Source organism: Aotus nancymaae, unplaced genomic scaffold (genome assembly GCF_030222135.1).
Source record: "Aotus nancymaae isolate 86718 unplaced genomic scaffold, 86718_ANA_hifiasm-v0.15.2.pri h1tg000103l, whole genome shotgun sequence".
NCBI lineage: Eukaryota > Metazoa > Chordata > Mammalia > Primates > Aotidae > Aotus > Aotus nancymaae.
The window spans coordinates 625,064-651,206 of record NW_026988518.1 but is presented as its reverse complement, the minus strand read 5'-3'; the positions used below and the strand labels follow the sequence as shown (position 1 = coordinate 651,206).

Genomic DNA, 26,143 nt, shown 5'->3' with positions numbered 1-26,143 from the left:
GCCAGGATGTACAAATAAACAAAATCAGAAGTTTTGAAGGTTTGATTTTTCTTTTAAGCTTAAATATCCACCCAATAGTAATCAAACTTGGCCCACATCCAAACAATCCTCCTATTCTTTAGTCTCCCAAAGTAACCCTTCTGACAATGTATGAGCAAGGACAAACCATTCGCAAGTATAATTTCAGAGTCTTAAAACATGAGTATCACCTTATAGCGACTGGCTTGGGATGAGGACTCTGTGGTTGGGGAACTCCAACTGACAATGTGGGGAAACCCCAGTAGGGCCAGTGACATTCCCACATCGTTCTGCCTGAGGCTCTTACACCCAGCTGTAGTGTTCCAGGAGCTAGATGGAGGAGGAGGCTGGGGGCCCAACCCCTTCTCATAAAGACTGACTTAACCTTAAGCCTGTGCCTCACCTTGCCCTGTGTCCTTGGGCAGTCCTTGATGAATGACAGTTACACAGTCAGGCAGCTGGAGTTCCAATCCTGGCTTTGCTACTTACTAGCTAGATGGCAAATTACCTCTCTGAGCCTGTTTACTCATTTTTTAAGTAGGGATTATAGCACTTATCTCTCGGCACTTTGCAAGTACGCATTTGCCTATAGACAGAATCCAACAAATATTAGCTATTATCATTACTAATATCAAAACTGCAAAGGAAATTAAACCATATGTTCAATGTTTGGGTTGTTCTTTTAACCTCTTCAGCTAAATGTTGATATGAAAGTGCTTAATAGCATTCAAACACATAATAATAAGGTAGTTGGTAATTAGGATTTACTTCAGCAAAATTTAATTAAAGAACCAGTAGGGGAAAGAAAACAGACAGAGCCAATTGTACCGCTTCCCAGCCTCTGCTTTGACCTAAGAGTCTTACTGGGCTTGCCTGCCTTTTTCTAAAGGGCGGGGGAATATCCACACAGTGCCGGGCTGCAGGCAGTTACAGAATGTCTCATCACATTTTCAAAGGCTCACTCCTTTCTCTTGCGTAACTGGTGAGGTCAAAATGGGCACCTTCCTGAAAGCCGAGAGTGTCATTTCTGAACGTCGTCCAAGAAAGAACTACATTCCATAGAAATCCAAGTCAAGCAATGACAAAAGGTGGCACTTGCGTTTAAGCCACACTAAACACCTTGGTGGGCCAACTTCTTAATATAGTCACATTAACACCTTCGATTTCTCCATGACCTAAAGATGCCAAAGTTGGCAACAAATTGCTGAGCAGAGTTGGGGGTGGGGGTAGAAGGGGGAGAACAAATCAATGTAAATTTACCACTTCATGAAGTTTAAAGTAACTATAGACTGCTCTCTTATTATCTAAAGCCCGTCAGTGGAAGAAGGGCAAACAAGTGACTTGGCACTTCTGCCTCAATCAAGGTAAGGCTCTCTCCCTAGAGCTAGAGAGCAAATTAACGAGCTTTGTACAAACACACACAGACCCACACATCCGGGGATGGCTGTGTGTTGCTAGAGCAGAGGCTGATTAAACACTCAGTGTGTTGGCTGTCTGTGCCACTCCTGGAAAATAATGAATTGGGTAAGGAACAGTTAATAAGAAAATGTGCCTTGCTAACTGTGCACATTACAACAAAGAGCTGGCAGCTCCTGAAGGAAAAGGGCTTGTGCCGCTGCCGTTCAAACTTGTCAGTCAACTCATGCCAGCAGCCTCAGCGTCTGCCTCCCCAGCACACCCTCATTACATGTGTCTGTCTGGCCTGATCTGTGCATCTGCTCGGAGACGCTCCTGACAAGTCGGGAATTTCTCCATTTCTCTACTGGCGCAAAGAGCGGATTTCTCCCTGCTTCTCTTCTGTCACCCCCGCTCCTCTCCCCCAGGAGGCTCCTTGATTTATGGTAGCTTTGGACTTGCTTCCCCGTCTGCCTGTCCTTGACTTCTAGAATGGAAGAAGCTGAACTGGTGAAGGGAAGACTCCAGGCCATCACAGTAAGTCTGCATACAGTTACAACTCATTAAGGTGGTTGCTTAGAGGAAGGCAGACCATGGCCGGCTGCCCCGGTCGCTGAGCCCTCGTAAGTGGAAAAACAGAACTGTCAGCCTTCATGGACGCGTCTCTGTTTCTCTCTTAACCCTTATGACCCTCTGTAACTCTTGGGCTTCAGAACCTGAGCACAGGGCAAATGTTCTTGATTTTCAAAAAGGCTGTGCCTGCATTTTAAACAACAATCAAAATCTGTTAAGGCAGTGTGATTCACTATCTTTCATACTCTGTGTGCCTTAGAAATACAGTTTTTCCTTACATGTCCATTTGACAGGAATTAGATCAAAAAACAGATCTCCAACTTGGAAACTTTTTAAAGCCATGAATGCATCAAAAAGTTAGAATTTCTTTTAAAGATAGAAAAAGAAATTTTAAAAATGACCTGAAACTTTTATTTGTAGTGTGGTAGTATGTTCCAGAAAGCCTAAGATAATTGAAATGAATGTTAGTATATGTAATATAAGTGTTAAACAAGAGAAAAGTAGGTAAAAGCATGTATCAGATTAATTCTAAGATATCAGTTTCCAGCAGAGTCACAAACTGAATAAGATCCTGATAAAGGAATGCAGTGCATGCAGTGGATTTGGAAAATATTTTGTTAATACTGAGAAGAAAATTCGTGCACTTTTTATGTTTTTTCTGGGGAAAAGTCAAAGCAAGATATAAATTACTTTTCTTAAATAATCCAGCTTTAATTTTATAAAACCCTGTATTTGGCAGTAACTTGGAAATCTGTGTCACAATCATTTATCCTTAGCTACAACTTTTGATATAATTGTTTTAAGGAAATAAAAAAGATCTTTGGAAAGCAATTCCCAATTTCTCAGCATTTTTTGCCAGTGACATTAGGTGTAGGAAAAAAATAAGTACTTTTTAAAAACTGATGCTAGATCAGGGATTTTTTTGTTGTTGTTCTTCAAATTCTCATTGCATAACTAATTATGCTAATCCTAATTTAGATTTTTTTTACTAAATTGATATAATGTCTTAGTTTCACCCAGAAAACATTCAGTAAATTGAAATGTCTTCGTAGCCAATGGTAAGACACCAGAAGTCTATTGATAAGGCTGGCACTTTTCCATAAAACAATGCTTTGTTAAATATCTAGCTTCTAATTGTTGTATCTTCCTCTCTTCAGAAGACCTTGGTCGGGACTGTTTGTTTTGTTTTGTTCTTTTTTTGTTGTTAAACTCAGCCACCATCTCAGCTGTCCCGCTTTAAGGGACAGGAACTCGGCTCTGCTCTGTTGTTTTTGGCAGGGGCCTTTTGCATTACAGCTGTTGTCTAAAGGTTACTTTATTAGCCTGCGTGAGTTGTGTGATCACAAGCTCCACTATTTCGAATGCTTATATCTCCTGATTAACGAACTGAAATACACAAATAGACCCTTGCTCTAGATGTTCCTCCTTCACTTGGGGCACACCCTTGCTCAAGCCCTTTCTCCCTCCCGTGCACCTTATAACTCTTCCCAAAGCCGCACGTGTTCCAAAGATATGGCCGCATACAGCTATTTCTAACGCTAGGAATCTCAGTCACTGAAGGTTCCAAGTGCAAAGAGAGACACAAAATCATCATGATGTCTTAAAAGCCATTAAGAGAATAAGTAGGTTCCTGAATATATAGATGTATGCTTTTTTGATGATTAAAAAAATTTGGATTATTCCATCAGCTTAAATATATCCCATTAGAAAGGACTAAATAAGTCTCCAAAGTAAGATCACAAGTAATTCTAGCTTGGAAGTAATATACTTTTATAAAGGTTGTAGGGAAAAAATTGGAAAAAGTTTATGGGAACAAATTTCTCATAAACCAGCTACGCCTCACCAGGCTAAATCCAGTCACACTTGTCACCACCTAGAGGAAAAGTGGAGCAGTGGTGTGTCCATGGAAACAACACATCCACTCTCCTCCCTGTTGGGCGCCCTGGGACATGCCAGCTTTCCCTGCCTTCGCCCTTGCTTTGCCCAGGAAGCCACCTCAGCTACTCTCTGTCTCCTTAGGAAAATAAAATTGCAGAGTATGCAGAGAGTTTGCAAGAACTATTTCATTTTCGGAAGTACTTAAGCCTCAGAATCTCCAACCTAGACTAAAACTCAGAGAATATCTTCTCATTTTAGCTTTTTCCTCCTATTTACCCACACTGAAATTTTTTTTTACATACTTCAAGAACGAAATCAGAGGGCAATTGGCCAATACACCCAGACATAGCAACACATGGACTTCACTTTGGAAGCAAAAAATTAAAAAATAATTTACACTCTAGGATTTATTTGATTTTTATATTAAAATTTGTTTCTCCAATTCCTGGCTATGAAATGAAATAATCTTCACAGTTGTATTTATTCTACCTGGTTTCAAGTGCCTAAAAAGTTATTATTTTCACTGCAAAGAATTGAAAAATTAAATGTATACGCCTAGAATTTGACAGAACCAAGATCCAAGTGCCAGTCTTTTTCTTTTCCCCTTAAAAAAAAAAGAAAAGAAAAAAAGATTAAACATATTAAGTAGTTGAAATGTGACACTTAGGCTCTCAAATTGAAAACTAAATTACTATAGTGATGCCATTCATTTCTCATATCAGATCAGTAAATTGAATTTTAGATTACTCAGATGTCTTCTCAAAGATTTAAAGAGAATAAGGGCAAAATTATGAAAGTACACAGAAACAATTGTTCAAGGGTAAGTGCTTCAGTTTGGGTGTACCAAATGTAGATTCTATTTTACACAATTACTTTCATGTTCTTCCATGCACCAACTCTTCCCTTACTAAATTAATGGTCAAAGTAGCCCTTTGCCTAAAAGTTCAGTCTTCAACTATAACTTAAAAACAGGGCTGCTTAAGATTAATTAAATATTATATTTGATCTTTAAAATGTCTCTTGAGGCCCTTTTCAAGTCAGTACATACTTTAACAGATAGTTGATTTTTAGACAAAAGGAGAGCTAACTGGAACTCAATAGTATTTTGAAATAGACTAATAATTTGAAATTCACCTTTAACGATACTGGAACTGAGGATACCAATGGCTCCAGCATTCTTGAGAAGCATGAGATGAAGGACTGAAGGTATCACTAACAGAGTTATCCCTACAGAGTTCCTGTCTGAAAGTGAACGTGGCCCACACTGAAGAACAATGAAAAGGCCCAGGGGTCTCTCCTCAGAAACACAAAGATCCCCTTAGGATGAGTAACATTCCATATACTCTCGACATCTCCACAGCTAATACACTTCCTTATGTCCCTGCCCACAGCCACATTGGAAAATACCATTACAAATATGGATATGCTCAAACTGGAAAACTAGATCTTAAACCGTCTTGTGATCATAGACTCAGTTCTATTTGAAGGATGAACTCAGAGGAATTTTAAGAACTAGAATCCACTTTCAGAGAACAGTCAACTGAGTAAAAGAGAGTAAGAAGAAAGCTGACATTTTTATTCTCATCCAGACTTAGCTTTAACTGTAAGGAACGTGTGTTATCAACACAGTCTCCCATGCCTTTATTCAATTAATGGTTATTAGGCACCTACTGTGCACCAAGCCTTGTGCATTTAAGAAGTGAAAATAAGGGGAATCTGAAGTGTGAGGAGTGGGGATGGGAGTGCGTTTGTGAGTTTAAGTAGAGTGGTCAGGGTGGGCTTCACAAAGAGTGTGATGTTTGAGCCGAGACGTGAAGGAGGTGAGTTCTGTCAAAAGTTAGACAATAAAAATAGTCACAAGTACAAGCACCTGCCTAGGACTGCCTCCATTTGGAAAGGAGCCATGTAAAGTCCTGACACTGGAATTTGAGCAACAGAGCCAGATTTTGCTGGCCAAAGCTGCTCATGAGCAAAAAATAAAAATAAAAAATAAGGAGCTCTCACATTTCCCCGGATCCACTCCCTACTGCGTTCCACTCCCAAATGCCCAAATAAATTTTTCTTGACTTGTAAATGTAGGAATTTAAGAGGCATGGAGTTCTTTACGTAAAACAGAAATCTCCAAAGTACAAAGATCAATATTAAAGCAATAACATGAACACAGATGGGTTCTAGTTATTTCTTTAGCACATGTTCCCTGTTACAGATGTCACTGGGCACTCTACCTCATCTTGTTCCCTTTTTGTCAATATCAGGGACCTTCTAGCAGTCAGTAAGACAGTTAATGACCCAAAAGCTGTGTGATTTGTGGGGCCCAAAACACAATGAAATGTGGTGGCCCTTGTTCAAAAGGTATTCAAAATTTCAAGGTGGTGACAACAGAGCTTTCTAAGTGCGAGGCCCTTCTGAGCATGATGCCCTGGGTGACTTCGCAGGTCACAACCCCAAGAAGTCAGCCCTGCTTCTGTATTCCAGACTGGCCATATATATTTTTCCTTATTCACTCAATCTGAACAAATGAGAGAGTAAAAACAAGTGCAAACCAGCCTGGGTCTTTAACAAAGGTAAACCTTAACATGTGTTTGGATCATTGTGTTACTTAGAGTTCTAAGGACTTCTTAAAGTACTAGTGGCCAAAGAATGTATAATGCCCCGTTATTAACCAATATACCTCATGATTAAGACATAGTTATAGGAAAAACTTCTAATTTGTCATGAGCTTCCAAAGACATTCACATGAAGATGGTACAGGAAGATGTAGCAATCTTCTAAATAAAGAAGTCCCATGCCAGAATATTCAACAATGAACCTCTGCACAATTTTCCACAGTGCTGTACCAAGATTACATGTTTCTTCCAGAGAGGGAAAGGTTTCTTCAAACAAACGTGGTTTGCCACACTTCTTTGCCAAACATAATAGCCCACCCATAAAGGAGACCGTGTGATGAGGTATAATAATTTTGATAGCTCATTAAGGAAACTGCTTTTGATAACTGGGGAAGGTTTTTCCACTGTGCGACAAAATGATAATGCTACTTTCCTAAATCCTCTACTGACAAAGATCCCCGTGAACTTTCTGAATGTTACTGGATGGTTGAAAGGAATAGCTGCTTCTTTAGAAAACTGTCATTAAAACAAATTAGAGAATAAGTATCTAAGACTAACCAGAGTACAAACAAATGCAGCACAGTTCAGTGCTAAAACTGCAACAGGACTTCTACTTTTTAATCCGCAGTCTCAAACTACCTATCCTCTCTTAAAATGAAATAAGAATATTTTACTTCATTTAAATGATAGTAATGTCATTTTGGGAAGAGATTCCATGAAAACTTACTGCCTTAAGAAGTTCCCTCACCCAGAACCCTGTGGCATCCATACTTTTCTAAAACATCATCAAAGCAGTTTGAATGAGATCTATACTTATAGTTTTTACATAAAATCCTAGGGACTGAGAGGATTCAGTCAAGCCACTTAAGACATAGAGCTAGGTTATCCTCAGAAGTTCTGAATGAAAATCAAAACTAGCTTCTGTCCTAAGCATCAAGCTTTCAATGTATAAAATGCATCAGTGATTGATACAGAATGATGTGACACAGCAAAATGGGCTACAACAGCTATTCCTAATCAAATATGCTAACAACTCTGGAATAAAAAGGACACATCCTAAGAAAAAGAATTCTGAGATTTCTAACAATAATAACAGTGCCTATTCTTACATAGCATTTAGGCTTGAGAAAATAAAGGTTTCGCATCCGTTTTATCTCATTTGTCCAAGTAGTCCTAAACTACTTGGTTTCCAAAGATGTCAGTAACATATTAAGTAGTTGAAATGTGACACTTAGGTTCTCAAATTGAAAACTAAATTACTATAGTGATGCCATTCATTTCTCATAACAGATCAGTAAATTGAATTTTAGATTACTCAGATGTCTTCTCAAAGATTTAAAGAGAATAAGGGCAAAATTATGAAAGTACGCAGAAACAATTGTTCAAGGGTAAACAATTTCAAAATTATATGTTATCATCCCCATTTTGTAGTGGAAAACCTGGGCCAAGAAAAGTTAAGGAATTAGTCAAATGTTGGAACTTGAATCCATTCTTCTGCTCATCAGATTCTCTGACCACAGCCCATCATGATAAATGTTTATGAACATCGAAATCACACCCCTCACCCCTGTTCAGGAATTCCTCAGATTTCTGGCCAGGCACGGTAACACATTCCTATAATCCCAGCACTTTGGGAGGCTGAGGCGGGCAGATCACTTGAGGCCAGGAGTTCAAAATCAGCCTAGCCAACATGGTGAAACCCAGTCTCTACTCAAAATAGAAAAATTAGCTGGGCATGGTGGTCCACACCTGTAATCTCAGCTACCTGGGAGGCTGAGGCACAAGAATCGCTTAAACCTGGGAGGCAGAGGTTGCAGTGAGCCGTGATAGCGTCACTGCACTCCAGCCTGGGCAACAGAGCCAGACTCCATCTCAAAAAAAAAAAAAAAAGAACAGAACAGAACAGAGCAGAACTTCCTCAGATTTCTGTTGTTCACTCTTATTAATACAGTTTGAAGTGGAGCCAAGAGAAGAAACTACGGAGGTTCTGCTTTGCTTAGCCACATGTTCTAACCCAAAACAGTTCTCTGCCTCTGCAGTCCCCTCCCGCCTTCCCCAGTCTGAAGGAATAGAAGTGGGCAAGAAGAGACCACGGTGTCATTTCAGAAGTATTTGTTTTAAGAGGGTTGGAACAGAATCAAAGTCACTTTTCAGAGCACCTAATAGTTCAGGCCGCTTTACCTCTGCCCTCCTCCCCATCCACGTTCTCTGTGTAGTCTCTTCCCTCCAGCCAGGAATTCCCAAGGCGAAGACATCCTTGCATCTTTCACAGTTGCCTCAACAACAAGCTCAACACTAGCTGGAGCACCAAAACAAAACCAAAAAACCGTCCTGAGTGAGTGAGTGAATGAATGAACAAACACAATCAAGCGGAGAAGGGGTGAAAGCTAATGATTGTCTGGCCTGCTGACAGATTGTTTTTCACTGAAGACCTGGCCAAGCTTACCATCACCCCTTGATTATTCAGGGGTTTGTTTTGTGTTTGTTGTTTATCCTGGTTTGGTTTGGTTTTCTCACTATTTGTTAGAACAAACAAGAAAGGGTAGACAAAGGAATAAAAGAGTAAAACACAAGCTGGATTCTTTTTAGAGATCTATTAGAATGTGTTGTAAGGTTGGGAAAGATAACTACAATTATTTGATAAAATGAGGTTTAGAAAATTTGTGCTTTTCAGTTCTCCCCATAAATGGTAGTGATAACCACGCCGAATTCCCATGGCTAACTTAAGAATTAGGATATTCCAAAGCTAGATGCAGATATAATTACAGGAACACAGGAAAATGTAGAAACTTCTTTATCCACGTCCTCACTCTCTTTCTACCATGCTCAAGAGCTGCTCACCCAGCCTTTCCTTGAGTACTTTAATATCAGGTTGATCAACACCCCTAAAGACACCCTATTCCATTTGAGAACAGCTCTCTGAGTTAAGAGTTCTGACATAATGTACCAGAATCTGGTTGCCTTTAACTTCCACTCAATCCCCATGACTCCTGCCACTGAAGCTATACAGTTTTGTTTTCTGGATTTCAATCATTCTTCATATCACAGACTCATTGTAGACACTCTCCAAAATGTCAGTATAACTGTTATAAGTTGGTGCTAAGAGATGATCAGAACTCTGATGAGTATAGAGCCCCTTGGTGCTATAATGTCCCTTATTTGGGAAATTATATTTCTACTGACATCTTTGGAAACCAATAAGAAAGAAAGAAAATAACAAAAATAAATGATAAAAAAGCATCACCCCTGGAATTGTAGAAAATCAGGTTTAACACAAGTTCCACCACTCAATCAATCACGACTTGAGAAAGTTAATGAACTCTAATTCTCATCTTCAGTGTCTCTGAAGTTTAGAGTAAGAATTGACTTGAAAGCTCAGTTAGAAAGCAGATGCACAATGAAAATATAAAAAGCAGTAGCTTTCTGAAAAACAAAAAGTAGTCAGAAAATATAACGTGAAAATATCCCATCCTTAATAGCTACAACATTGTAAAATATTAAAATTTTAAAATAATACTAGTAAGGAAGTATGCCATATTTATATGAAGAAATATTTATATTTTATACATACCAAGGAAATGTGCAGCATTTCTATAACAAAACTCTACTAAGTAACATACTATATGTGACCAGAGATACATACTATTCCTAAAAGTACAGTTTTAAAACAGAAAAGTTATCATATACTTCCAAATTTATTTTAAGTTGAATACAATTTCAATCAATATCTCTAAGGAGGCATTCTCATACATTGCCGATGTGGTCAATTTATATTCCTAAACATTTAAAAATAGTCCCAGTTTTATATGAACTATGGCAAATTATGCAGATATAAATCTAATATAACATTACTAATCTCTGATTATCTCTGGATAGTGATCACTAAGAGTAACTTTTTAAATTTCATCAAAGTGTGTAGTTCTTTTGTTTGCTTGGTGGGTTGCTTGGTTGGTTGATTTCTCTGATTTGGGGGATAAATAAGGAATTAGTTGGGTTTTCAATTTTGTTTCTATTGGAATTTAATAGAACAATTCCAAAGTCCAACTAGAAAAATAAACTATGGTTATTAATCAAGACATTTTTGATAAGAGCAATAAAGGAAAACTTGAGTATTTCTAATTGATAAATGATCTAAACTATGCAGTATTGGTACCAGAATCAATAGTCAGAGAAACTATACAGATAACCTGGAACCAGACCCTAATATACATTTTTAAAAATTAGTGAGTAATAAAAACTTTATTCTAAGTCAATAGGAAATAATTATTTGATGAAACTTTGGACACATAGTTAAAAATTTAGAAAAACAACTAGATCCTCGGCATCTATGATGAATCAAAATAAATTCAGCTGAATTATAGTTATTTTTTAAAAGAAAATACAGATGAATAATTAATGAGCCTTAGAGGATAAATGATATTAAAAACATCAAAGCAATAGAAAAAAAAATTCAGTGCTTCTAAAGACAGCATAGAACTTAAAAGCAAATAAGAGGCTGTGAACAGTGGCTCACACCTGTAATCCTAGTACTTTGGGAGGCCAAGGCAGGAGGATCACTTGAGGTCAGGAATTTTAGACTAGCCTGGCCAACATGGTGAAACCCCATCTCTAGTAAAACTACAAAACTTAGTTGTGCCTGGTGGTGGGTACCTGTAATCCCAGCTACTCAGGAGGCTGAGGCATGAGAATCACTTGAACCTGGGAGGTGGAGGTTGCAGTGAGCCAAGATCACACCACTGCACTCCAGCCTAGGCAATAAAGCAAGACTCAGTCTCAAAAAAATAAATAAAAATAAAAAAATTTAAAAATATTAAAATTAAAAATAAGAAAAGTATTTACATCTAATACGGCAAACAAAGTTATAATCCTTCATTTAAATAGCTTTTACAAATTGATAAGTTAATATTAGGCTTCACAGAAAAATGGGTTGATATCACAAACAGGCATTTTTTTAAAAAAAGAATAAATACAAATAACCAAGAAAATCATTAATAATATTTGACCACACTAATCTACATCTCATGAAAACACCACCAAAATACTATTTAGTACTATTCAAATTGCAAAAGTATTTTTTAGTTATAAAATTTATAATTAGTAAGAGTGAGATAATAGATGCTTTTGTGAAAACATAAGTTGAAACTTTTTATTAAATCATTTTAGCAATCTGCATCAATAATTTTGAAAACATTCATATCCTTTGGCTCAGTAACTAACTTCTAGGAACTTAAGCCCAGGAAATAATCAGAGAAAAGTGGCCTAAAATTTACATATAAGAAACCTCATCACAAAATTACTAATGATAGTAAAAGATTCAAAACAACCTAAAAGGCAGAAAAAGGAGGAATAATTAAGCAAATTATATTTTGAATAAAATTTAATTTTTTAATAAATTTTTAATTGAAATTTAAAAATAATTTTTAATTTAATTACATGGGAAATGCTCATGACATAATATTAAGCACAAAAAGTCAAAAACAAAACTATGTGTACGGGCCTCTTTGTTTGGTTTTTACATGTGTGTTTGTGTAAGTATTGGTGGTTTGGGCATGTTGAAAAAATTTGAAATAAAGTACACCAAATCATTGACAGTAGTTATTTCTAAAGTAGTAGAAGTCTGAGTTATTTTTATGTATTTTTAAATTTCTGAATTTACCAAATATTCTACAATCAACATATCCTAGGAAGTTTTATTGTTTATTCCACTTAATAATAAAAATTAATCATTCATTTGGGCCCATAATCCCTATCAGCCAAGATACTTTGAAATCTTGATTTGATCATCTTTTATTGCATTAGTTTCCAGATCCAGCTGACTATAAAAGTCACTAGAAGTGTTTTTTAACATAAAACTTGTAGCCTATTCCCACTTCATCCTAGAAATTCTGATTCACAAAGTTACTACAATATATTTATGTGTATTGCTTGTTGGGTTTAGTTTTAGTTTTCTATAATATTTCTCTTCTTACAAGGCATTGGTTTAAAAAATTTTAAGACAGCCACCTTCAAATAAATATTCCTTTCTGTTCACGTTTCCACAAATTTCCAAAAGAATAAAGTAAGAATCAGTCACAAGGCATGCTGAAACCAAGATATCCTGCATTCTCATGATATAGCTATCTTCATTTATTGTTTTTTCACCAACATAATGAGTATAAACATGATCCCTACCCTGTTAACATTTGAAGAAGATTAAATAAGTTTATACATTTATGTGTTTTAAGTAGCTGTCAACACATAAAAAGCTCTTAATAAATGTTAGCTATTATTAAAACCATCTTAATCTTCATTATCTGCAGGTCTTGAAATAATTAAGCAATAAAAAATAGTGTGAGTTTTAAATGCTTTGTTTTTAGTAAGCAACTGCTACCACCTAGCCCTATTCCTTGTCTAAATACCATATTCTTCGTCTAGACGCAATTCACTCTGCAACTTTGCTAGGGATTAATCAGTAATTGCACCAGTCTTTTAAATATTCATCATTCACCTCTTTGTCTCTTCAAAAAATTGGGTCGTTTGCCACTTTCAGTCTCTGGTATCTTTTCACTTCATCCAAGATTCCAAGGAAGTTACTTAACAATACTTTTCTGTCATGTCTGTAAATTTTTCTACCCCCTGAAATGAAACATATCAGAGACTGAAGACTAAAGCAGCTCTGCCTTCGATGTTGTATTTCCTCTTCGGCTTTAATTTCCCTTTAGGAATTTTTGTTCTACCCTTTCAAGGATCAAGATTATTCTCCTTAATCAAAAATATGAAAGTAAAGTAGAAAAGGAATCGTATTTTATCTCTGTCATTTTAATACTACACTATGTATCTCAGCAGTCACCTTGTTGCCTTTAACTTTTTGTTCTCAGCATAACAGACACACACACACACACATACGCACACAGGCACACACACACGCACACATGCACAGGCACATGCACTTTTTGTACCCTCAGTGTTTTCATGTTTCACATCTTCACATCACCCTGAATTTTACCTTATTTTACTATGACAAATAGGTACCACCGTCTTATCTTTATTCTTGGTTGTGTGAGCTTATTGGGAAACACTCAGTGATATTAAATGATTTGTTTTAAAGTAGTTCTCTTTTCTTCTTACCTGACATCATTTTTAATTGTGAGTCCATGTTTCCATTCATAAATTGCTCATGCCTTATGATCTATCTTCCCTCTGGAAATTTTTGCTCCATTTTCAAGAATTTTTTTAAGAATATTTTTCAAGAATTGTTGAAATCTACTTTTACTGAAATCTGGTAAACTTCTAATTATGCCCTAGATTAAAATATTGTTAGCACATCTGTTTTTTTCAACGTTACCATTATTTGCACACCACCAGCTGTGCACTGTTGGTAATACTTACATTCAAATAAGCAGCTTCCACTAGTATTCTTTTCAGAAACCTAAGCAATGAAAATATCAGCAAAGCTAAGCATGAAGTTTTAAGATTATCGGCTTCTAGCAAAATGATCTGAAAACATTCAACTATTTTAATTCTTTCATTATTGCTCTAACTTGCCTCTTCCAATTGTTTCACTTGGTTTAGAAAAACTTCCTATACCCTCTTTCTGGTCAAGTAGAATGATGGCTTCCACTTTCACTTCTGTTTTCTTTACCTTACTTTTATCCTTGCCTAAATGCCCACAACCACGCTTTTCTTCCGTAGAGGTAGTGAGAAGTACAGAGAACCCAGGACTGAAAATGAAGATCTTCTTACTAGTCTTGGCCCTGCTGCTAAATACCTTTCTAAAGCAGGTCACTTAACCTCCTCAGGTTTCGAACTCTCATATGTAAAATGAAGTATTTGTATCACAGGCTCACTAAATCTCTCCCAGCTCGCAACATCATGACTCAGTGGCTGTCCTTTGTGCTCCCCACAATCTGTTTATTTGAAATAACACCTGTTTGCTTATTGCTCCTTTCAGTCGTGCGGCCAAATTCACCAAGTCTTATTACAAATAATATCAAAAAGACCCAAAATAAACTTCCATGTGGGTTCCCCTTCTCCTGTACCCAATGTAGGTGCTTCAGGAAGGCTCTGTCCTTAGCCTTCTTTTCTTTTCATAAAAAATGTCTCCCATCGTGCTCTCATCTATCCCTTCCAAAGCTCCCACATCTTTATCTTTAGCTGTGATTCTTCATCTCTCTCCCTCCAACATTCCAACTGCCTAGCAGATCATTCTAACTATTTGGCCCAAGGACACCTCCAACTTGGTGAATCCATCATCTTTTTTCCCGAAATCTTCCTTCTCCTGATATTCCTATGTCTATGCGTCATTCTGCTCTCATCAGTTACCTAAGCATAAGAGCCTTGCATTCCATTTGACACTTTCCTTTTCCTCCACTCTGTGTCATCAGTTGCCAAGTCCTGACAATTCTAACTCCTTGCTAACTGACATCCATGCCCTCCGCTACTTCTCGTTCAAGCTCTCATGGCCTTATGCATGAGTTGTGCAGTGGTCTAACTGATTCTCCCCTTCATTTTCTCTCCCTTTCATAGCTACTACACAATGAGGCTACATTCAGCTTCTTAAAACGTGTTTTAACTCTATCATTCTTCTTCCCCTGAAAACTTTTTATTGCTCCTTATCTCAATATGTAAATAAATTCAGAACACTTTGTCATGCCATTCAGTATTCACTACTGAGAATCTCCCCTCATCTGGTTTTTCTTAATTTCCTGCTACTCCGTATATGGTAACTTAGATTCCAAACTTGCTGTTCTAAATAATTCCCCAGTGTTCTGGTTCCAGGCCTTTGCTCACATCAAGCCCTTGACTTGAATGCCCTTTCCCCGTACTCTCCAGCCCCACTGTAACTACTCAAAACATTCCACTCAGATGTAACGCCAAAACTTCTCTTAATGACATCAGCTAGGAGCAACCTACCCCTGTCTCCCCTCAACCTGCATCGTACCTTACTAGTGCCTTAGTGATAACATGTATTACTACTAAAGTTATTACATTTTGGCCAGTGCGGTAGCTCATGTTTATAATCCAACACTTTAGAGTGGATCACTTGAGGCCAGGATTTCAAAACCAGCCTGGCCAAAATGGCAAAACTCCATCTCTACTAAAAATACAAAAATTACCCATGCATGGTGGGGCATGCCTGTCATCTTATCTACTCAGGAGGCTTAGGCACAAGAATCACTTGAGACCAGGAGGCAGAGGTTGCAGTGAGTCAAGATTGTGCTACTGCACTCCAGCCTAGATGATGGAGCAAGACTGTGTCTCAAAAAAAAAAAAAAAAAAAAAAAAGCTATTACATGTCATAACTTTATTTCCTAGACTACAGTTACTTGCACAAATGACTTTCTTTAGCCAAGGTGAGAGGATCGCTTGAGCTCAGGAGTTTGAGACCAGCCTGGGCAACACAGAAAGGTCTTGTCTCTCTTAAAAGTAAAATAAAATAAAACACAGCCAGGTGTGGTGATGTGCACCTGTAGTCCTAGCTACCTGGAAGGCTGAGGCAGGAGGATGACTTGAGCCTGGGAAACCGAAGCTTCAGTGAGCTATGATTATGCTACTGCTCTCCAGTCTTGGTGACAGAGCGAGATGCTGTCTCAAAAATAAGAATGTAAACGTACACCTACCAAATAATTTTGAAACCCTGCACAACTCCTAATGTCATCTTGAATATAGCATTTGTACATAAGTAGCTAAGTATTGAATAAATCAATAATCAAACAACTCAGGATCAATTCTGCCTTCTTGACAGGATTAGGCATATTATAACTTAGCTCATTGTTAATCAATGATAAATCTAAAATCCTTACACTCTTAAGCATTGTGCTTACTTTTATCAAACATGCGATTGTGGTAATATCATTGGATCATATTAATAGTCACAATAACTTTATAGTTGTACAAGGTGAATAAATTAATTTTCAAGATAATTAAGAGATAACCTTTTACAGATTGAAATTTGTGGGCGTCAGTTGCTAAAATAGGCTGTCACAGCTAAAAATCTAGGCAAAATCTATTGAACAAAAAGTCAAGGTAGTTGAACATTGAGGAATAAGTTCATTCATTCAATATGTTATTCATAATGCTTACATTAATAACCAGTGATGTCTGATGTGCCAGGTTGCAACAGCTATCTATAGAAGTGCTCCAGGTTCTGGGGAAATTTGGGGAAGCAGATGGCATTTTACATTTATTCACTCCATGAAAATTTGGGAAGAAATTAGCTGACTCTGATAACTTCTGCTACACTAGCAATCGAGCTGTAAACAACTTAAGGCTGACGTGTAGTTTATTCTCCTACACTGAAACTAAGTTATTGTCATATTGTTTTTCATTAACGCTAACAGAGTCCAATGAAATCTGACGAAGGAACAATAACTCTCTGCTGATGAATATCTTATGAGGATAAAGTAGAGCTATCTTAAAAAAGGATCATGCCTATAACATTATGAAATTTCCTTCCTTCCTACATAGACTGATATAAGAGAGGCATCATATTACCTTGGAGTGACAAAACATTAGTATTCCTTAGCAACACTCATATAAGCCTGTTGTTGCCAAAACACTTCGGATGCCATGCCTCTACCCACAGCTTCAATTACCTGATTACTAACCCCAAGATGAAACTAGCCCAAATGGCAAACTAGCCCAAGCTGGCAATCAGCAGGGGTGGGGAGGCATTGCTGGGTTCAGCAGTCCCTGTCCACTACACATAACATGCTCTTCTCTATGGGTTCTTCATGGAGAGCTAGTTACAGCACCAGCATCTAGGGAGCTAAAAACGTGCTCCCTGCTAACAAGAGGTCACATTCAGTGCTTGCTGTCCTAGTGCTGCCTCCAGGCTACAGTACTTCATGATGTAGAAGACAAAGGCAGAAGTTGAGTCTAGCTTGATTAACTCTCCACTCCAGGGAATGGCACCATGAATTGGCTAGGAGTGTGGAGGCTGACTTCAGACTGCCTGCGTTCAAATCCTGGCTCTGACAATTATAAAAACCTGGATGAGTTAATTTCCCCCTAAACTTCCATTTCCTCTTTGTAAATGGAAATGATCATAGTGTCTGTTTGTTGTGATAAGTATTAAGTAAAATAGTGCCTTAAAAATAATTACCAAAATGTTTGGCATAATGAATTTAAAATATAATTAATATTTGCTCAATAACAGCCTCTAGAGATAGTGAAGAATTGATTCACAGAGGCTTTCAGAGTTTTTATTACTAATGGCCAGATTTCATCCAAAGAAAGAAGTGATTCTCAAGATCCATGTCTGTTGCCTAGCTTTTTCTTCTTTTTTCAAAACAAACATGAAATTTTTAAAGTACGCTGATATAGCCTGAGTCACATAGTGAGACCCGGTCTCGACAAAACGTTAAAAAATAGCTAGGCATGGTAGTGTGCGCCTATAGTCCCAGCTACTCAGGAGGCTAAGGTGGGAGGATCGTTTGAGCCTAGGAGGTCAAGGCTGCAGTGAGCCGTGATTGTGCCAATGTACTCCAGCCTGGGCAACAGAATGAGACCTTATCTCAAAAGTAATAATAATAGCAATAATAAGCTGATGAAGTCATATATTCTTACACGCAAAGAGAAACACAGCATACATTTGGAGAGCAATATGTTGATTTTCTTCAACAAATGTACCTGAACTTATACATCAAAAAAGACTTTTTATCTTCAAAATTATCGCATCAGGAAGCCATGCACGTATCTCAATAATGCTTCAAAATATTTTTTGAACTCCTTCTTCCAAATTACCTTTATTGCCTACTTCTTTTGGATGTCTTCATTGGCAACAATATTTTATCCTTTGGGAGTTTTGAATTTTGAAAGCAAATTCAATACCAACATATAAAATGGAAAAGAATGTCACCTCTGATCAAAAATGAGGAAATAAAGACCTTTTTGCATGACTAGTCAAATGTCTCAAACAATTCCAAAGAATCTCTAAAACATTTCAAGCTAATGAAAGCACTATCAGATCTATTGTGTCGCTTTCTAGGTGATCAACAAGTTATATATTTATTTATTTAATGTTATTAAGTGTCTCTAGAGCACTGTGTCAAGCGCTGTTCTAGACACTTTTACATATATCAGGTAGGTACTCTCAGTAGCCTCATTTTACAGATGAGGTTACTGAGGCACAGAGAAGATACGGATTTTTGTCCAAAGACACAGAGCTAGTAAATGGAGGAGGCAGAAGTCAAACCCAGGCTGTCTACCTAATATTATTTGCTATATTTTCTTAAAAGTACAATGTTTTTGTATTAGTAGTTATGCTTTCTGGGTTGTTTGAGGTAACATAATTTAAACTTGGTAAAAGGTATAATATAACTTCATGAGTTTTGTTTTATAGGAGCTAAAAGTCCTTTTAGTGTTAAGAAGTACTATCAACTCTTTTCCTCTATCTTCCCACAGCAGGCTATACAAGGAGGAAACAGTCCCACTTCCCAGCTTCCTAGTTTTCTAATGATTCATCCGTCGACCTGTTTTTCCACATAAGGAGTCCTTTCACCCGGAAGTTTCTTCAACATTGGACCAGGACCATTCTCTCTTCTCACGATGTTTCCTCACATCTATTTGAAAACTCTCTCCTTACAATTCACTTGTTCTATTACATCACTCAGTAGGTCAATCTTGCTAGACTAATGGGAAAGAAAGAAAAGGGGAGTGAAGAAGGATGTTTAAGCCTGTTTAGAAAAGTACCTTTCCATAGTCTTTCCCATAAGCAAAACGCTTTGAATGTCTCACTTTCCTCTCCTTTCCTTTGAAATAGGAGTTTCCAAAGCAGCTTCATACCAATGCCAAGAAAATATCTCTAATGGGCCATTCAGATAGTGACAACAACCCTAAGAAAACATAATTAAGCAAATTTTATAAATAAAATATGCTGGAACTTTTTCATTTCAGGATAAAAGAAAAATACAGGAAGAAATCTCACAGAAGCGTCTGAAAATAGAGGAAGACAAACTAAAGCACCAGCATTTGAAGGTAACTTGTGACTTTAATTTCATTTCAATGATTTTGTATTCAAAAATTCTAATGGTACTCAAATTTCAATACTAAAAAAGCTTTAGGAAAGAAAAAAATTCAAAGATAGTTTGATTAACATTGTAATAACCACAGGGGAGGCCAACAAGCTGGTAATATTTGCATATGAGATTAATACCTTCTAGCAAACATGTGCAAAGTTGAAAACATCATTTTCTTACTTTTATCATTTATTACTGAGTTTCCCAATTTTCTCGAGTAACCTTGAGAATTCAGCATTGAGAATTTGGCCCTGCTCGCAGTCTTGCTTAGCATCCCTAGGGAGTGGATCCAGCTAGGAAGTTCCTTTTGAAATCAATGAAAGGCCAGCCATTCCCCCGGGGGTGCAGAACAGCGTCTGGCATGGTCAAGGATGCTTGTATTTAAAAGCTCAGTGCCATGAGCCCAATGTTGTTTGAGCATGCTTTGGGTTTTTGTTTTATTTTGTTTTGACAGAACATGAGATCATAACCAAAAGTAACTCTCCGTGTTTAAAATCAGATTTTACATCTTTCACTGGGTGTGGTCACTTTGTAATTAAAGCACATTGAGTTTCAACATTTTATTACTTAGCTTAGTGACAGGATGCAAGCAAATGACAAACAGGAGCTCCTTGTGAAAAGACCCAAGCAGGAAACTACTTTTCTGGCAGGGCTGCTATCAATAGATTTAATGAATCCCCTTAATGATACAAGGCTGCACACTCACAGGGTCTACAAATTTAAATTAACTTGCCGAATGCAACTGACTTCATTTTTTCAATGGAACAAGTACCTACCACTGAAAAAAAAACATAATTTAAGATTCCAATTAGCCTCAGCTCTCTGGATTCTGTTTGATTCTTTGCTTCTAAGTAAGTTGACATTTCCGATGTTTAATGGATAATTTCAAAGCATAGTAAGTCTGCTGCCCTTCCAATATGTCACACTGAATTTACATGAGTAGTATACATAATCAAGAAATGCAGTGTGTACTCCTAGAAAAATCAATGAAATTTTAAAAAAAAAAGTGCCAAGTTGTTCCAGTGCAATTCAAATGAAGTCAACAGTCAAATGTGGAACAGTGTTTTAGATGGACCATTTCTAACTCCAAAACAAGAGGAGTTAGAGGTCATTTGTTCTCCTTTTCTCTCTCTCTCTCTCACACACACACACTTGCACAATTTACACACACACACAAGCACACAATTTACTCATACAATCCGGATCTCCCAATGAACTACATCCTGCTTCTGAGTAAACTGACAGCTCTCTAGCTATCCTTGAGAATGGGCAATTGCTATCTTTGCAGAATGATAACCACAAAACAGAGGAGCTCACAGTAGAAGAGATTTAAATATCCCCTCAGTTCATTTAGAAAGTAAGTTTCACATGAAAGACCTGACTCACTGAAAGGTCCATTTCTGAGGTAGCACCTCATTTCAGCACTTGCCAAAAACAGTCTGGAAGGTAGTACATCATCTTCCTTATTGGTTTGCTCTCCAGAACACAGGAGACCTCTTCCAATCCAATCCAACCAAAACATTTATCATGTTTTGGTCTGCCATATACAGTTGCGCAGAGTGTGCACTGCACAAAGATACCTGAAGTGATGGTGCCAAAATCCTGTCTATATTCCTTTGCCAGTAGTGCACTCTGGTTCAGGGATGCTTATACCTGGAGCAGAAGGTTTCCATTTTCTCTGCCTGAAAGTGCTATCCACTTTCCCAAGCTGTTCACTGGCCAAAAGTGGTATGTGTGGCATGCAGCAGGGCTGGGAATTGGGGGAAATGACACATTGTCCTGATTTAGGAAATTCGAGATTAAGTAAACAAGATAAAGGATAGTTGTTTTAATTTAAACCACAGTATACTATTCTTTAATCTGGGGTGGTCAAGAAGGCACTATTAAAGGTATATGTTTCAAGCTGAGTCTTAGTTGATAAGTAGAATTTATATGGATGTACATAGGGCCTTTAGTCAGTAAATATTTATTAAGTGCCTATTATATACAAGGTACAAACTAGACACTAAGAATATAAAATAAGTGAAATTTGGCATGTGTCCTTAAAAGGGTAACTGATATGTAAACTCATAATGATGCTTATTCTGTGATAAACACTTTGTGGGAGACATCAACTGCGCGGGGCGCAGAGAAGAAAGAGTGGCTATTTCAGTAAAGCGTATTCTTCTAAGTTTTGCAGAAAATAGTTGGCTATACCAAACAGCAACAAGGCATAATTCCCAAATAGGGTTCAAAATGTGCAAAAGTATTTTTAAAAACAACTCTACAATATGTTCGCCAAGTTAGGAAAGTTCTATTGGCCTCTGTAGCCTGTCTCTTATTTTCTTCTTCTTCCATTTGTCCTGGTTTTCGTGACTACTGTCTCCACCTTCCTGACTGCAAACTAGTTCATTATACTTCAGTGACACACATTAAACAACATAAGCATAAACATTTACAAAGTGTTCCTCCTATATCAGAATACACACATTTCAAAATAGTGGTAGTGACTCACTCTGATACTCTTTAGCTCCTGAAACTGATGATCATGCCCACAATGTGCTAGCAAGGCAGATTCTGGGACATTTTTACATCTTAATATTCAAACTATTCTGAGACCTTTTTCTGTATGGATCTTCTTGCCTAGTATATGATCACAATCTCATATTACAAGGAAACACAAAATATACTCAATCTGAAAAATGTTTGATTTCCATGAGTCCACTCAATTCAGTCTATGAAAAACACTTTATTCCAGGTCTACTGTAACTTCTGGTAGATATAGAAGTGCTTCAAGAAAACCTTTTCCTAAAAAAAACTGCAGAAAGACCTATCACCTGCATGTCACATATTTTCATTTAGTTCATATGGCTTTCCATTCTGAATTTCATTGTAAAGTAGATTTTATTATATTCATTAGCCTCATATATTAAAGCACGAGTCTAAACTGTGACATAAAAACAAAATAACCATTTTGATTACTACAGTATATATGTGATTGTATCAATATATCATTTTGATTGCACATCCAAATTGTATATTTTATATTTAAGTTCAATGGTAGTGAGTTCTCCACCAGGAATAAATGAAAATTAATGAAGTATGAACAAAGTTTTACAAGGTTAAAATTAAAATTATTTCTAACCAGACTAAGCATTAAGAAGGTAGCCCCAAGTTAACCTAACACATCACGAGGATGATTCGCTACCCCCTATAATTCAGCCTCATAAAACCACCCCATCTGAGTGTTTCTTATAGAGCTATGTATGCAGTTGACTGGAGCTTTCTTTATAGGTGTTTTGTAAGGAGTATAACTTACTTCTATAGTTGTTACTGTCTTCTTTTCTATGCATTAGCTAAAATTAAAATAAATCAATTAAAAATAAATTAGAATCAAGATAAATTATTAAAATGATGCTATATTCAGATTTTCTTAGCATCTTTGACCCCAGGAGCTGAATATCGACCAATGTTAATAATATTTACTGGGTCTGCGGGAAAACATTTTTACAAACAGCTTAACAGCTATAACCAATGGTTAAGATAACACTGGGGTAAACAATCTCTGACCACAGAGTACAGTAATACAAATTGCTCTTATGGTGTATATTATCCACATGCAATGCTTAAGACTCTGAAAAGGCCAACACAAATGTGATGATCGGGGGTGAAGTTGTTATTTACTTAATCTAGTGGTTTTCAAACCATATTCTGTGCATCCATAAGCCTTCAGGTCCCCACACTGCTTCAATTAGAGCAGTCCTGAATTCATCTGTTTTCCAAACTATAGTTCCATATAACATTTATTTGTGATGTTATAAGTTATAGTGTTATATTGGGGTTCTTTTTTTTAAAAAAAAAAAAGGTTTAGAAGTCTTTACCTTAGTAAAAAAAAAAATCCTTTGGTAATTATCTATCACAAACTTAATTTTAAATGTGTTTTTAATTCAGAGATATTTGTATCTCAGTGGTATTTATTCTAGCATCCCTTAAAAAAACACAAAATTAATGGGGAAATGACAGTCTCATTAATAAGTGGTGCTGAGAAAACTGGATATCCATGTGCAAACTAATGAAAAAAAAAAGAACACAAAATTATTCTTACTTGCTCTCATTAAATTTCAATATAAGAGAAAGAAGTCCCAAAAAACAAAGTTCCCATTTTTTCCTGATGGATTTTAAACATAGTGAATCCCCAATGAATAATTAACAACGAATAACTGAACAAATAATTTATAGAGGCAGATTAGATACATAATGAGAGCCCTTTTATTCCAAGAGAAAAAGACAAACTTGAGCTCCTTGAAAATAACATGACAGTATATCTGACACTTTCTACTTGAGATGTAGACTACATGCTAATTAAAGCCCATCCAAAATTTAAAGGTCTTTTTCATTTGTTTTAAGTCATCTTAGGTCTTTAAACTCCAGGTCCAGGAGATTCATTTCCTCATGCAAACTCAAGAGGAGATTTTTGGTTTTTTCCATATGGTGAAATATAATTTTCTGTGTGTTGTTAAAGTTGACAAAAACTCACTAACGTTTAGACAGATCAGTAAATTTTGTGCTTAAGAATGTCTATAACCAGGGAGACTCTGAGAAGAAAGAAGGGGTGTTAAGTAGGTAAAACAATAAATAGCTGCCACACAGCCCGAGACTAACACTGAATATGTTTAAGGCACAACAGCAACCTTCTGTTTTTCCCACCGTTCCAATTAATCCCACAAAAGAGTTTTCTGAAGCAGTTTTATGCTCTCACTGGGGGGAGTATCAAAATGGCTTCAAGACGATTTTGACTTTGTTAAGGACACAAGATATACACCCATCAATAACAAATAACACTAAAGACATCATATTATGAGGTCCCATTATGACTGTGATAAACATACAGTATGGCATGATTCTGAAGACAGAAAGTGGGGTCGAGATGGGGCTGCCAGGAGCATGGGGGCCAGGGATCTTCATGCCAAAGGAGGGACCCAAACTAACCCTTGAAATGTAAATGAGACTTAGATGCATACAAACTGGTTTGAATAGAGTCAAGAAGGCTATACGAGATTTATTCAGGCAAGATACTGAGAGAAAATGCTTCCTCTGTCACCTATTGAAATTCATTAGATTTGAAAGCAGTAAGAGATTTTGGAAACTATTGACCAATATAAGAACATATCTTTATGTTTCCTGACATCAGAAAAAGGCCTTGAGGGAGAAATGGCTTCTAGACGGAATCAGCAGCGGAAAAGAACAGGAAGAGATGAAGAAGCAAAATCAACAAGACCAGCACCAGATCCAGGTTCTAGAACAAAGTATCCTCAGGTATGGCCCTCACTGAGACACTCCACAACTACCTTTATTTTGACTTTGTCCCATGTTGTACATAGACATGCCATTCTGACTTTCAGGGGCACAATCGGATCTTCCATTTGAATTTCTTTTTTTTTTTTTTAAGGCAGGCTTTCACACTGTCGCTTAGGCTGGGGTGCAGTGGTGCGATCTCAGCTCACTGCAACCTCCACTCCCAGGGCTCAAGCAATCCTCCAACCTCAGCCTCTTGAGTAGCTAGGACTACAGGTGCCCACCACCAATGCTCGGCTAATTTTTATATTTTTGTAGAGATGGGGTTTCACCATGTTGCCCAGGCTGGTCTAGAACTCCTGAGCTCAAAGTGACGCGCCCGCCTCGGCCTCCCACTGTACTAGGATTAGAGGTGTAAGCCACCGTGGCCAGCCTTCCATATGAATTTCTAAAAAAGACTAGGGAAGCACACCAGAAGGCCACAATAGAAATTTTACTGTAAATATCACCTGAGTATAGCAACACTAGATTTATTTTTTAAATGCATATTGATGACTTACTCACACTTCTCTGAGACTGTTTCCTCCAGAATGGTAGGAATGCCTACCTTTTAGTGCTATTGATCAGATTAAAAAATATATGTGCTAAACTACCAGCACCTACCTGGCACATGGTAGGTACACAAACAACAGTCCTTCTTTACAGCCCCAGCCCATATTCTCACCTTAGGACAGGTGACAAGTCTACAGGTGTGTTTATCCTGTCCTTCCATCATATCTCTCTCAGGCCCTCCTCAATCACAACTGTGATATTTTGGAAAAGAAGCTTCTCTAGGAATACTCTACTCACAGTTTCCCTCTTCCGGTTCTCTGATGATTTGGTCACAGGTGTTCACCTCATTTCTCAACATCCTTTCCTGCTTATTATGTGAGATCAGTACAGTCAGGCAACTGCTGGCGTAAGAAGTAATGTTTTAAAATTATCTTGGCTTGAAATAAGATGATGGACATAAAAAAATGGAAAGCTCAAATGTAAGATGGGATTACTAGTATTATCACATGCAAAAAAGCACAAAAGAAACAGATATGGGAAAGACCAGAATCATTTTCTAACCTACACAGGGATAACATTTAAAAGATGGAATTTCTTGTTTTATAAGCATGACAACAAATTAAAGTCTACGCATCTTTGAACGTAGACAACTTTCAAAACCTCACTCACTTTAATTTATTGCCTTTAGTGAGGACTATAGAAAAGACATGAAACACAGATCTTTTAGTGACATTCAGTATTTGGTAGCTGTGCTACGACCATATTTTGTCCATACTCACTGCACTATACAAACAGATCTGATTACGCTTAAAACTGACAACATGAAAAAGGGCTTCCGCTCTACAAATG

At 37.2% G+C, this 26,143-nt stretch overlaps 1 protein-coding gene across 1 annotated transcript in view; it reads left to right on the top strand.

Moving 5' to 3' along the window:
- The first annotated feature begins 1,478 nt into the window (after positions 1-1,478).
- PALMD (palmdelphin) overlaps positions 1,479-26,143 on the top strand; it is a 50,475-nt gene continuing 25,810 nt past the window's right edge. The window contains exons 1-3 of the mRNA XM_012458464.3: positions 1,479-1,950; positions 19,347-19,427; positions 24,639-24,763. Of these exons, the coding sequence (XP_012313887.2) occupies positions 1,906-1,950; positions 19,347-19,427; positions 24,639-24,763 (251 nt within the window). The 5' untranslated portion in view covers positions 1,479-1,905. The remainder of the gene's footprint in view (positions 1,951-19,346; positions 19,428-24,638; positions 24,764-26,143) is intronic.